We start from the raw sequence: 13,258 nt of genomic DNA on the forward strand, positions 1-13,258 counted from the left end.
ACTAGATTTCTTAAAACAGCTCCATGACAAAGACAATGCCATTAACATCTGATAATGCCTTTAACATCTAAAGCCCAGGTATCACCTGGCTTCCAACAGGCGTCTCCCCCAACCGTGGTTTTTGGACACAAGGAAAGGAAAACAGACTATTACTTGTTTCTTCCGGCCTAGACATAACTCCTGACTAAGGTCCCTCATGGAGAGTCCCAACTCCTTGGAAGCTGGACTTTCTTTCTGCTTTCTTCCTGAAACACTGTAAACGCGTCTGCAGCAGAGGACCGGCTGTGATGCCCACGGATTGTTCCTTAATGTCTGGGCACTGAGGGAGGAGGCCTCTGTTGGCATGAAGCTGAACTGCTGACCGGCTGGGCACTCCCAGCCACCTAAACACTTTTTTTTATGCCACACTGCCTATGGTGACAGACACCCCAAACTCAGAAACCGTATCTGAGGAAAGTCACGGAAAAGTCACACCAGTGTTGTGCGAAACAAACATCAAAAGAGCACAGTGCCTAGTTTTGAAACGAATGCCTTGCACGCAGTAATCCCAGGACACAGCAGCAGATCTGCTAGCAAGCACAACCCTGGCCATTGCACAACTTGAATCCACGTTGTTCTCACTCTGCGTCCCCTGTGAGCGGCGGTGGCAGCTGCAGCGGGGATCTCCCCACTCTGCCCGCCTTGGGTGCGGACACTTTTGCATGGATCCTAATGGTGGGCATCCTGGTTCTTGTGGAACCCAGAGGAAAGAGGGCAGGGCCCTAAACAGGGGCCATCTGGAACATCTAAGAACGGCCAGGATGTTAAGGCCCAAGTCTTAGAGTTCAAGCAAAGGATGCTCTTGCCCTGGTTCAAAGTTCACTTTGAGGCAGAGCAGGAAGTCCTGGTGGGGTCACCGTGGGCCCTTCCACAGCCTTGACTGTTCTCACCAGCAGGGATTCTAGAAGTGCACAGGAAGTCAGCTTTCCAACGGCTTCAGGGTTTTGAGTGGAAAAGGGGGATTCGATGAGGTCTCCCCAGTTGCCCCCACACCACCACTGCTTAGCTCTGCAATGTTCCTTCTTTTATTTGTTGAATAAAGAGGTTTCTCTCGTCTTCTGGAGTCCGCCCGTTCTGAGCTCGGACAATACACGTGGGCCGATGCAGGTTGAGCATGTAAATTAAATGCTGCTTCTCGTTCTTTAGCTCCTCGATTTGGGCCTTCAGTTCGGCATTCACACTCTCCAGCTTCTCCGACTCCTGGGGGACAAGTGACAGAGGCATCAGGAAGGGAGGTGGTGGCCAGCTACGAGGAGGGGACGGGGAGCAGCTGGAGCACCTCAGGACTCATCAAGCCAGGAGAGATGTGTGGGAGGAACTAGCCTCTGGGACGGTGGGACGGCACTAGGTGGGGGGAGTGCAGACCCCGGAGAGGCCTTGAACTCGGCAGGGTGTCTTCAGAGATGCCCAGAGATAGATACCACTGAAATAGACTGTGATTCTACTATTGCTGAGGTTCCAACAGAACCCACAGTTCAGAGATCTTCTTTGCATGAATCTAATAGCCCATGTGCAGGGTATCTGGACCCAAAAGTCTAGGGAGAAATCCCGACTCATGGTGCTCAGTCTTTGTGTGTTTGTGTGTGTGTGTGGTACTGGGGTTTGAACCCAGGGACCTTCTACTCAACCTCTGAGCTACGCCCCAGACCTATTTTATCTTTTATTTTGAAACAGGGCCTCACTAAGTTGCAGAGGGCCTCACTAAGTTGCTGGCCACAAACCTGTGCTCCTCCTATCTCAGCTTCCCAAGCACTGCGATTACAAGTGTACGCCACCACGCCCAGAGAGCTTAGTCTTTTGTATGACACTGATACCACTGAAACTCATCTCCCCAGGGGGAAAAAAAATGTACCTGACAACCCAAAATGTTCTAATTTCCACTGATGTTCAGAGCAATCAGCAGAGCCTTCGGGACCTGTGGACTCAAGACTCTGCCCTGGCCTATCCATCACGTGAGGAATGGATTGAAGGCACCCTGGCCTGTCCCACCTACCCGCACATTCCCCCTGGTGTTTCTTAAGAGGTGCAGTTAGGACATCGGATATCTGGATGAGCCAGAAGAAGGGCAGAATTCAGAACCAGATGGGGGCCCGAAGAAGCCGTGCAACCACTGATTCAAGAAATAACTTGTTTGAGGAGATTAGTTAAAGACTTTTTGTAATAAGGCAAATGAGAGCTGGCAGTTTCCTTTCTGGGAAAATGGGTATATGAAGACTCTTTAACAGGGTGGCACATCCCACATCCCGAAAGGTGCTGGACATTTATGGACCGGCAGAGGCTGCTAGGTGTCAGCATTAGAGGATCCTGCAGTGTTTAATTCATACACTTGCCTTTTGTACATCCAGCATCCCATCTATTATGCTAACACCCTGGCTGCTTCCTTGTTCTGCAACTGGCATTTCTGCTACTGACTACAGAGCCATTCTTGGGAACATGACAGGGTCCAGGGCTGTTTATCTCCCCCTGAGGGTGACATGCTGTGGGGGGCAGGTGTGAGTGAGAGGTGGAAGGCTGGAAGGCACTCACTTTCTGCAGACACTCTGTCTTCTCCTTTTTCTTGTTTCGGCACTTGGCAGCTGCAATCTTATTTCTTTCCCGTCGCCTCTTTTTTCTTTCATCTTCTTCAGGGGCTACCTATAAAATCCCAAAGGGACACAGTTAACACCATTACAAAATGCCACCCACCTCAAATACATTGCCTTTTACTGCCAGCAAATCTGAAAAACCACTGCAGCCCTAAAACTATGGGACCCAGAGAAACAAAAGCCTGAGAGTTTTGAGTTTGCCAGAAACTCTTTCAACACGTGCATGTATGTGCATAAATGCACGCATGTATACACACACGCACGCGCGTGCGCGCACACACACACACACACACACACACGAGAATGAATGAAAATCAAAGTGCTGTTACTCAGAATTAGATCAGCAATATTAGCAAATTAAAATCTAACCTACTCTCAAAATGCATTTAGATTTTGAAATGAGTTTGATATTTAAACTGGTAGCTACTACTGGGACTGACTATAATTATTTAGAGTGGGAAACAAATTGTTTGATAAACATGTCATTTTCCTTAGAAACAGGAATGATCTCGGGATCATCACTTAGCCCCTTTCTCCCACTGCCTGTTCTTGGATTCAAGACCCCTAGAGCAGCTGGGCATGGTGTTGCACACCCGTAGCCCCAGTACTTGGGAGGCTGAGATAGGAGAATTGCAGGTTCGAGTCTAGCCTCAGAAATAATGAGACTCTCAGCCACCTAGTGACATCCTGTTTGAAAATAAGAAGGGCTGGTGGTATAGCTCAGAGGAAGGATAGCCTTGGGTTCAATCCCCAGTACCACCCAAACAAAAGAAACCAAAAAAACCAAGGGTAACTCCAGTTCATCTCTGTCTTCTCCTGGAGCAGCATGGCACCACCTTCCAAAATCAGGAGAAGCTGTCAAAGCTGATAAAGAAGAGGCACTTGAGTCCATTCTCAACCAGGGAATGAATCGGCCATGGCTTGGGGATGACCTGTGGGTGGTGAACTACCACCATCCACTGGTTCAGCCAGCAAACACACACTGGTTCCCTCCCCCTGCCTCCCCACTAGCCAGCCCTGGGGCCTCTTAGAGAATGAATCCCTAGCCTGCTTCCTCCTTGGAAGTTCACTCGGACCCTAAGTTTGTCTGTGAACTGATGAGGGATCTACAGCATTCAGACAGGACTTGGCTTAGAGACTGAAGTCTAGCTGAGAGGAGGCACCTGTGCCGAGCTGAGTAGGTGAGAATTTAGGCTGCCAGTGTCAGGCCGGCATGTTGCTTGTCCTTGCTCTGGACAGAGGGCAAAGGTGTAGCCGCCACACCGCAAACCTAACAGCTCCTGGGATGACATAATCACATAATCACTTCAAGCCTGGATCTTGTATTATTCTTTTCGACTGACTTGGCTTGGACTAAGGTGGAAGGGTTTGCAAGCTAGAGAAGCAAAGCCCACAGGAGATATATGGGGAGACAAAGTTTCACCCCTCACATCTATGTCCCAGAAACATACAGACACGAATTTAAATTAAATTTGCTTTGCATCCCAGTGTTGCTACTTCTTTTGCTGTGAGATTACAGGCAAGGTCCTCTTTTGAGTTTTAGTTCCCTCATTTACAAAAAGGAATCAATCACATCACCTACCTAGTATGGCCATTCTGAGGACCAAAAGCATATATATGAAATGCTTTGAGTGATGTTTAGCTTACAGTAAGTGCTATTTGAGCTTTAGTTACTATTATTAACCTCACCAACAATATCTCCCTCAAGATACTGGAATCCTATAGATATCCTTTGCAAACCCTACAGATACTTCGGATAGGTGGGAGAGGATTCAGGTTTGCTCATCTGAGGAAGTAGTTGAGAAAAGAGTCACAAACTGTCTGGGATGGAGCCACATGATGGTGCACACTTGTAATCCCAGAATTTGGGAGGCTGAGGGAGGATCATGGTTCGCGGACAGCCCCAGCTACTTAGTGAGGCCCTTTGCAACTCAGTGAGACCCTGTTTAATAAAAAAAAAAAAATAGGGCTGGGGGTATAGTTCAGAAGTAAAATGCCCATGGGTTCCATTCCCATTACCACAAAACAAAAACAAAAACAAAAACTGTCTGGGATGGAAAAGGCTTTCTATGGACCATTTAGTTTAGCTCCCTTATTTTACCAGTGAGGAAAGAGATGCACTGAGCGGCCAGCTGTAATGTGCCCAGGAGGTCCCAAGAATTACCATCTCCGGTCATCACCAGGAGGCCACAACATAGACCCAGGGGCTTTGTTCCATTCCAGAGCTGCCTCCCGGCCACAGCTGCCTTGCCCTACCGTGTTGCCTTCCCAGAGAGGACTGGGGTGTGGGAAGAAGGCCCATGCTGCCCTGGTGCACAGGATGCCTACGGCTTTCATATGCTCAGTCTCCCATTTGGAGATGGTAATTATGGCTACCCAAGGGACCACACATTGAAAGGTCTGCTATTGAATGATTTCCCCAGATGGTAAATCTGCTTGTTACACTGACCTAAGATGACAAAGTCACTTGGTGAACAAAGACTAGGACAGAGAACACTCCAAATAGCCTTTCAAAGTCTCTTTTTCTTTCTCTTTCCTACTATTTCCATTGCATTCTGTTATTTTAAACTATTTGGTTAGGAAAAGAAAATCTCCCAGAGTGACTCATGGCTTACCCTGCATTGTTCAGTATTGGACTGGACACCAGTGTACACTTTGTGGGTACCTCTGTGGCCTCTTTTGAGGCCACCTGGGGACACAGCTAATGCTTCTAATGATGCCTTACGGGATCATGCATAGTCCCTGCTACCAGTCATTGAATGTTATCATCCAGTCCTCTGCTAGACCTCTCACATCTGTTGTCTCATTTAACCCTCAGATCAGTCCTAGGCAGGACTCATTAAAGAATCATAAAGATTATCAACCAATCATCAACCAATCTCCTTTTTTTTTTTTTTTGAGTTGTTGGGGATTGAACCCAGGGCCTCATGCATTGAGCTGTACAATCCCAGCCCCCAATCTCTTTTAAAACTTGGTTCTTTGGGTCAGGTTCTACTACCTCTTGCTCAAAGGCTGCAATCATGCCGGTTAAGTAAGCCTGAAATATCCCCATCTTGCAACCCACGAGGGAAAGGCCAATAAGGCCAACACAATTGCGAGATTGTGCCTCTGATATCCCTGAGCCACCACAGTATTGTCAGCAACCATGTCTCACTATGGCTGTTACTCCAGGTATCTTATGAATGGCTGCCAAGTGCAGAACAATGCAAGTGTCTGAGATAGATGTGACCTTGGAGCAGACACTTGGTACCAAAGCTGTAAGCACTGTTATAGAGAAAAGTGGGGCTGGCTGCCTGGTCCTTGCTCCACTGTCTGGCCCCTTGGGTCCTGGTAATGATGAAAATAATCACCAGCACTCCATGCTTCTTCAGAAATACTTGACACTGAAGGAGATCTTGTCCTAACTCAGGACTTTAAGTACCATCCATATGCTCTGCATATTAATCCCAACTCTTCCAAACTCCAGGCCCTGTATGCCACTGCTACTCCATATCCCCACTGGGGTTAAAAAAGGATGGAACTCCTGCTTTTGCCAAACCCTGGACTTCCTACAGTCTCAGTCTCAATAGCAAAAGTACACTCCATTCTTCCAGCTGTGCAGGCCAGAATTCAGTGTCACCCCTGAGACCTATTTCTCCCACACCCATGTCCAGTCTATCCATAAAGCAGCTTTACCCTCAAGTCAGATCCAGAATCCAGCTACTTGTCAGCTCTGCATGGCTCTCCTCCTGGCCCAGCCCCTCCTTCACTCACATAGAGGGCGGCCATAGTCTTCTCCTTGTTTCTGTATAATCCATCTCTCTTGCCCTCACTGCCCATTCTCAACATGATGGCTAGAGGAATCCTCTGTGTGTGTGTGTGTGTGTGTGTGTGTGTTATTGAGGATTTGGGAACTTAATTCAAGGGTATTCTACCTCCAAGCTATTCCTTCAGCCCTTTTTATTTTTATTTTTGAAGCAAGGTCTCTCTAGGTTGCTGAGAGTATCTACATAAGTAGCTGAGGCTGGTCTTGAACCTATGAGACTCCTGTCTCAGTCTCCTAAGTAGTGGGATGACAGATGTGGGCCATCAAACCCAGCTCAGGAGAATCCTTTAAGAATATGTCAGACCATCTTGCTCCTCTGCTCAGAAGCCCTGCAATGGTTTCCCATTTCACTCTGAGCACATGACCGTATCTATACAATAGTCTACAAGACACAACACAGTCTGTCCCTGTTACCCTCGTACCCTGCCTTTTGTCAGATTCCCACGTGGCTCTGCCCCTCTCCCCCTTCAGCAGCCCCACCCTACCCACGCTCCCTGTCCCCCTTCCCTGCTTTCTTCTGTCTCTCAGACTGTGCACCGAATTCACTTGTTCTATGGGTTGTCCTGAGACAGTAGAAGGTAAGCTCCCCGAGGGAGTGCTTTTGTTCTATTTCCAGCTCTAGCTCCCTGCCTAGAACCCAGCACGTGGTGAGTGTACCATACAACTCTGTGCTAAGAGGATGAACACGAGCGGTACCTACCTCGGCCTTTGTGACTGACATCTCCAGGGGTCTGTCGCTGACAGTGACCGACTCCAGTGCAGAGGACATCCGATGGCAGAGGTGCTTGTTCTGGATGGCAAACCTCAGCTCTTCCTTGACAAAGGGTGTCAGGTTAGCAAAATCCTCAAAGACCAGTGACCCAGGAGGGGACAGGCAGGGGACGATGGCAGAGGCACTGACTTCAGAGGCAGAGACCTGGCCTGGGTGTTGAAGCATCATTTTGCTGAAAGACACATTGAAACCCAAAGTGCTTCAGGGGTTCTGGGGCTCAAGTCTTTCCCGCCATGGCCCCCAACACCAAAGCCCTGACCACCCCCAGAGGAAGTTCCATCAGCCCTCAGCCTTCTGTTTTGTTTTCAATTTATGCCATCCTCAGCTTGAGTTAAACAGGTTCTTAAAATACACAGCTCAGTCACATGGACAGAATGCCTAACTGAAGTTTATAAAGGTTGACATTTCAGGCACTCCTGAATTCTTACAAGACCTATTAGCTTTGGCTGGGGTGCACATATGCAAATGTAGCCCCAGTCCTGAAAGAAAAAGAGTTATATTTTTAAAAATCGGGCCTATCTGTAATTCCATTTTTGGTCTCTCTTCAAAAGGAAACTTGGAAGACACTTGTAGTCAAGTTGAATCTATCAGTGAGTGGAAGTAAAAGCAAGAAGTGGTGGACCCTTGATTTAACATATATATATTGTTGAAATTTCTCTGCCAGGAAGTTGGATCCAAGTAACAGGAATGAGGAAGGTAACTGTAGCTGTGTACAGTGTTTCTTTGCCCCAGGCATTGGCAGGGAATGGGGATGACCAGGACTAAGGTCACATGGGGAATAAGTAGCCCCTTTTTAATTCTAACGTCAGCAAAGCAAAAGACCTCAGGGTAAGGAAAAGTAAGAAGATTTTGACATTTGTGGGGAGGTGTTGTACAGCCGTGAAGTGTAAGGTGAAATGGCTTTGGGGACAGATAAGCACTAAGGACTGGCCCAGCACTAAGGACCAGGTGACATGGGCCAGTCACTTCAGCTCTCTGAGTCTCCACCGTTGCTTTATCCCAGAGGCTGGCCCAGCATGGGGCTCGCAATGCCTGATGGGCTGGACACCGCCCAATGGAATAAGCAAAATAGGGGTGGGGTGGTCAAATCAATGGGCCTTCAAGGTCCCACCCACCAGCATAATTCTAAATAGGTCAGTGAACCTAAGGAGAAAATAAAAGGTAGAAAGAGCAACCATTCCATGGTCTCAATTAGGAATAGCCTTCCATAAAATAGAACCCCCTGCTGTAGACTCCCTGCAGCTGTGACTCTTTCTGCTCATCCCTTGAAGTTGGTTCTCAGAAGCAATGAGCGTGGGGACTATCTGGGCAGGCAGTCCCAGGAGCATTTCAGTCCAGGGACCTGTGGTCATTAGCCAAGTCCAGCCACCAGGGAGACCTCTGGCAGATCTCTAGCATTAAGTGTCTCCACACCAGAAATCTTTGTGCCTTATCTCATTATACATGAGTTAAGTGAAATTTAGACAAATTATGTAAATTGCTCAAAGTCACAGAGTTAATAGGGGGCAATGTTGGGATTTGGAATTAGGTTTCTTTGGCTCAAGAACTCATGACCTTAATTTATATATTGAAAAAAAAACAAACAAACACTGTTCTACATTGCAAAAACCCAAGATATTATTTTATATTGCAAAACCAAACAAAACCAGGACACATTTTTTTGGTGGGGGTGATCCCAGGGGGGCAGATTAGGAGGCCTGGCACTGAAACAATAGAGGAGAGACTAAACCATGATTTGTGGGGAAACCTGAACTCTGTTTAATGAGTTGCTGATCTTTTATTTATCAGGATGTACACGAGGCTGCTTGCCTGCACTACAGGAGTTTATTTTCTGAAAATAAATGTTTAAATAGGGGGTTTAAAATCCATGAACTTGCCAGACTTGGATCAGAAAATCAAGACTTGAAGACCATTCACTCCCATAGCTCTTCTCTGTAAGAGGGAGCATGAGTTGTATGAAGAATTGAGGAAATAATACACGAATATGCCCTGAAAAATGTCCTGCAACTAGGTACCACACTTTTACCAGGATTCCCAGGAATCTTTCTTGCCCAAGGCTGTCTCCTATGAAGTCTCTGTGGGGTCCAGGTGGAAGGATGGCTAGTTACCCTCTTTGATCTTAAATGCTTCTGATTAGAACAACCTGACCTCTAACTTCCCCTAGAGATCTAAGATATATTGATGGAAGCAAGAAAAGAAAAAGAGAAAAAAGCAACCCAGGAAATGTGTGTGATTCTCTTCTAAACCTTCAGAGTCAGAACTGAAGTTCCTTCCTTGGTTTAATCCTGTAAATCTTAGGATGCTGGGAAGCTACTTCTCTGGGTCAGGTGAGACTTTGGCTTCAGAAGCTAGAGGCTTAAAATTCTCACTGGTACCCCCCTCCCATCCTCCTTCCAACTTTCTTTACAACCTAACAGCTCAGGGATGGAATTCAGAGCGGCCAGGGACTGGCTTTGTTTGGAGGACTGGATGGCTCCATTCTACACAGGAAGTCTGAATTCCACTGCAGTTGAGTATGTCCATCTGGCCACCCCGCGAAGTGTATTGATGAGCCCTTAGGGCTTGGGGGTCTGCTATTTGGTAATTTGTTTCCTTTCCTCTTTTCTTCTTAATGTAAAGATGAAAGAAACTGAAGAATGTCGGTGGTGTGAAATGTTTTTAAGAAAAGCATCAGGTGGGCTTACTTGGGGGACAGAAATGGGTTATAAAAAGGTTAAAAGCCTTTCTGAAAATAAAGCAATTCTATCTGTGAAGATTTGGGCTTTCAGCCAGGTGTGGTGGCGCATGCTACTTAGTGAGGCCCTCTGCAAATTAGTGAGACCCTGTTTTGAAACAAAGAGTTAAAAGTAGGGCTGAGGGTGTAGCTCAGAGGTAAAATACTTCTGGGTTTAATCCCCGGTACCACAAAAAGATTAAAAAAAAAAAAAAGATTTGGGCGTTCTCTTCATGATGAACCTCTCTGGGTAATTTTTCATTCATCCTTTCTTGATCTTGTATGGCATGATTCAGCTTAAACTCAGGCTGTGTCCCTTCATAAAAGATGAAGTTAAATCTCCAGATAACTTCTTACAAATCCCCTTCACTGAAGATAAAAAATATGTTTGGGTGCTTTATATGATCTGAGATGACTTTCTACATCGATCATTAGATTGTTGAGGTCTGTTATGGAAAAATTTGCATTTTGCTTCTGCTCCAGTATTGCCAATCAGAAATCATTCATATCACTCATTGTTTCATCAGTTTCAGGAAGGTGAAACTTCACTCATGTATCTCTTTAACTGGAAATTCAGCTCCCAGATTTTTATTTCCCAGTAGCTACAGTGACAGTGAATTTTCACTTTTAATTTTCATCTCTTTCCTCTAAGTGCTGCTCACTAACCAACGTACGGTCCTAGTAAGTCAATACTGGCTGGCAGTGATGGTACTGAGAAACCCAGGGGCATGCCACGTCTGAGCTACATCCCTACCCCTATTTTATTTTTTTATTTTGAAACAGGTTCTCACTTATTTGCTGAGGGTTTTGCTTAGTTGCTAGGGCTCATCTCGAACCTGTGATTCTCCTGTCTCAGCCTCCCAAATACTGGGATGGCAGGCATGTCTTCATATTTGGTCTTTTTCCTAGCCCGTTTGAAGGCTGCAGCCATAAACCTGGGCTTCAGGGTCAGAGACAAGGTTTCCAGGCCTATCTCTACCACTCGCAAGCTAAGTGTCACCTATAAGCCACTGAGGCTTTTTGAGACTCAGTCTCCTCATCTGTAGAATGAGGTCAGGGTTGTTTCATCTCAACGCCCCCCAAAGGCATTGGGGGGGCACATGAGATTCATACACACATTATTACCGTGGCTCCACTTGTACCTTTTCAGGGAACTCACTGTGCTGGCAATTCAGTTTAGTTCCATTAGTCAGGAATTAACTGGAACCCTTAAGAACGTCAGGTCAGCCAGTCACAGTGTCCGTGTACTTTGATTATTAACCCCTGGGTTCCTAAGACAACAGGTAAATTCCACCTTGCTATCTGCTGACATCAACATATCTCCACTGGTGTTATGTACTTGAGAGGTTACCAGTCCTCACACATGAGGCCACTCCTCCCTTGAAAAGTCTCTGTGGTGTCCTGGTTATGTCCTTCCTTCTCCCTTGAGCTGGGTAACACTTGGAGCCACTGACCCTATTCCATGCCCAGCCAATTTTTAACAGGAAGGAATCATGGGCTCCATCTAATGGGAATCATAGAACACCCAATATTAGAATCACTTAGGTCAGAACCTCAATTTGTAATTAAGTAAATAGAGGTCCAGGGAGGTAAAATGACTTGCCCAAGGTCATAAAGCTCTGGAGAGTTAGCCCAGTCCATGTCAAGCTACTGACATGCCCACCCATTGATAATTCTGCTCCATCATAAAAGGAATCCATCACCTCCCTGGAGAAATCAACCAAGGAGGAAATCAGAGAACAGAGCCATTAGCCAAGTAGATGAGGGGTCAACAATCTTAGTACCTGAGGCGTCTTTGACAGGAAGGAGACAGGGAGGGATTACAGAAGAAAAAAGGCTTAGGAAAAAAGGAATTAGATAATAACTAAAGGAGAGAGAGAGAGAGAGAGTGTGTTAGTTATGTGCTGGTTTACCCACACAGTGGGTAAACACCTCACTGAGGCTATCTTCAAAGCAAGAAGCAACAATGGTGTTGCATTACTCTAAAACAAATGCTAAATACAAAACAAGGGGACAGGAGTACGAATTTCTCCTCCTCCACTCTGAGACAGGAGCCACAAACAGAATATGTGACTGTCATCCACGCCGAAACAGATATTGAGAGAACACTCAGATTTTCTAGCCCCCAATTTTGATAGATACCTAATGACATTAAGAAAAAGAAAATGGTTAGAAAATAAAGAAGTAGATGAGAGAAAAAAATGAGGGGGTGCAGACAAAGCAAACTCATCCAATGGGAATAAAGTTGGGGAGGGTCAAAGGTGCCTCACAGGGAAGCCCCCTCTCTTCCCCGGTCTCAGAAAGTACTCAGTGACATTAGACAGCTACCCCCCTTTTCTTTCAGTTACACCACTCAAATCTGAAAATCTTCAGCCAGAAAGGACTTTGGTTATCAGCGCCAACAGTCACCACGTCGTGCTGGTAAACAGGCAGAGAGGGTCCGCGGGGTCTACGCGCCCGTATTTCCCAGCTGGGGAAGTTGAGGCCGAAAGCTATCAGGCGCAGTATAAGCTCTCGGGATCCTGACACTAAGCCACACGACCATGCTCTGGATATCTACACCTGGCTCCACACCCTCGCCTCCCCGCACAGGGAATCTGCGGGAGCGGGAAGCGGGGAGCCCAGAAGACCCGCCCCAGGAGAGGCCTGCGGCAGCGGCGGCTGGAAGCCCGGCCGGCCCTCCGGGCTCCGCGCCCGGCGCTTTCCAGCGCGTCCCGGCCAACTTTCGCCCAGGTCCCCGCGCCGCCCAACCTGCGAGGGCGACGCCCAGCGGCCGCTCCGCCGCCCGGCGCCGCTCCTTCCCATTCATTCCGCTCGGGACCCGCAGCGCCTCGGTCCGCTCCGCCCGCCGCGTCCCGGGTGGGCTTGGAAGCGATCGGCCGGGCAGAGCCGGCGCCGGGACGCCGGGGGAGGGCCGGAGGGGGCCGGCGGGCGGCCCCGGACACCCGGGCCCCCTCCCCAGCCCGCAAAGGGGCGCCCGGCCGCCACCCGCACTCTTTCGCGCCCCGAGTTAAGAGAGAAAGTTACTTTCTTCACTTTCCGAGAAACTTTCCGAAACGGCCGGAGCCGCAGCGGCCGGGAGGGGTCCGCGGAGCCGCCCGGGCGGGGGGCGCGGGTCCGGGCTGCGCGCAGGGGCTGCGGCGGGTCGCCGTCCGGCGCGCCCCTCCCTCGGCCAGCGCTCACCTCCAGTCTCCGCTCGGGTCGCCCAGGGTCGGGGGCGCCGGGGCCGGCGGGTCTCGGGCGGCAGGTGGGCGGCGAGGCTCCGGGCGCGGGCAGAGCGCGGCGGGGCAGTGCGCGCTCGCTCACTCGGCGCGACTGTGCCTGGAGCGCGTTGCATCACCGCC

General features: G+C 48.3%; 1 protein-coding gene across 1 annotated transcript; it reads right to left on the reverse strand.

The window, feature by feature from the left end:
• Window positions 1–1,041: 1,041 nt before the first annotated feature.
• ATF3 (activating transcription factor 3) lies at window positions 1,042–7,369 on the reverse strand (the record flags this gene model as incomplete). Its single annotated transcript, XM_080698960.1, has 3 exons — window positions 1,042–1,239; window positions 2,566–2,673; window positions 7,130–7,369. 3 exons carry the CDS (start codon window positions 7,367–7,369, stop codon window positions 1,042–1,044), a joined length of 546 nt encoding a protein of 181 aa, XP_080555086.1.
• Window positions 7,370–13,258: the final 5,889 nt, after the last annotated feature.

The sequence above is a fragment of the Muscardinus avellanarius genome (genome assembly GCF_963383645.1).
Source record: "Muscardinus avellanarius genome assembly, chromosome: 7".
Lineage (NCBI taxonomy): Eukaryota > Metazoa > Chordata > Mammalia > Rodentia > Gliridae > Muscardinus > Muscardinus avellanarius.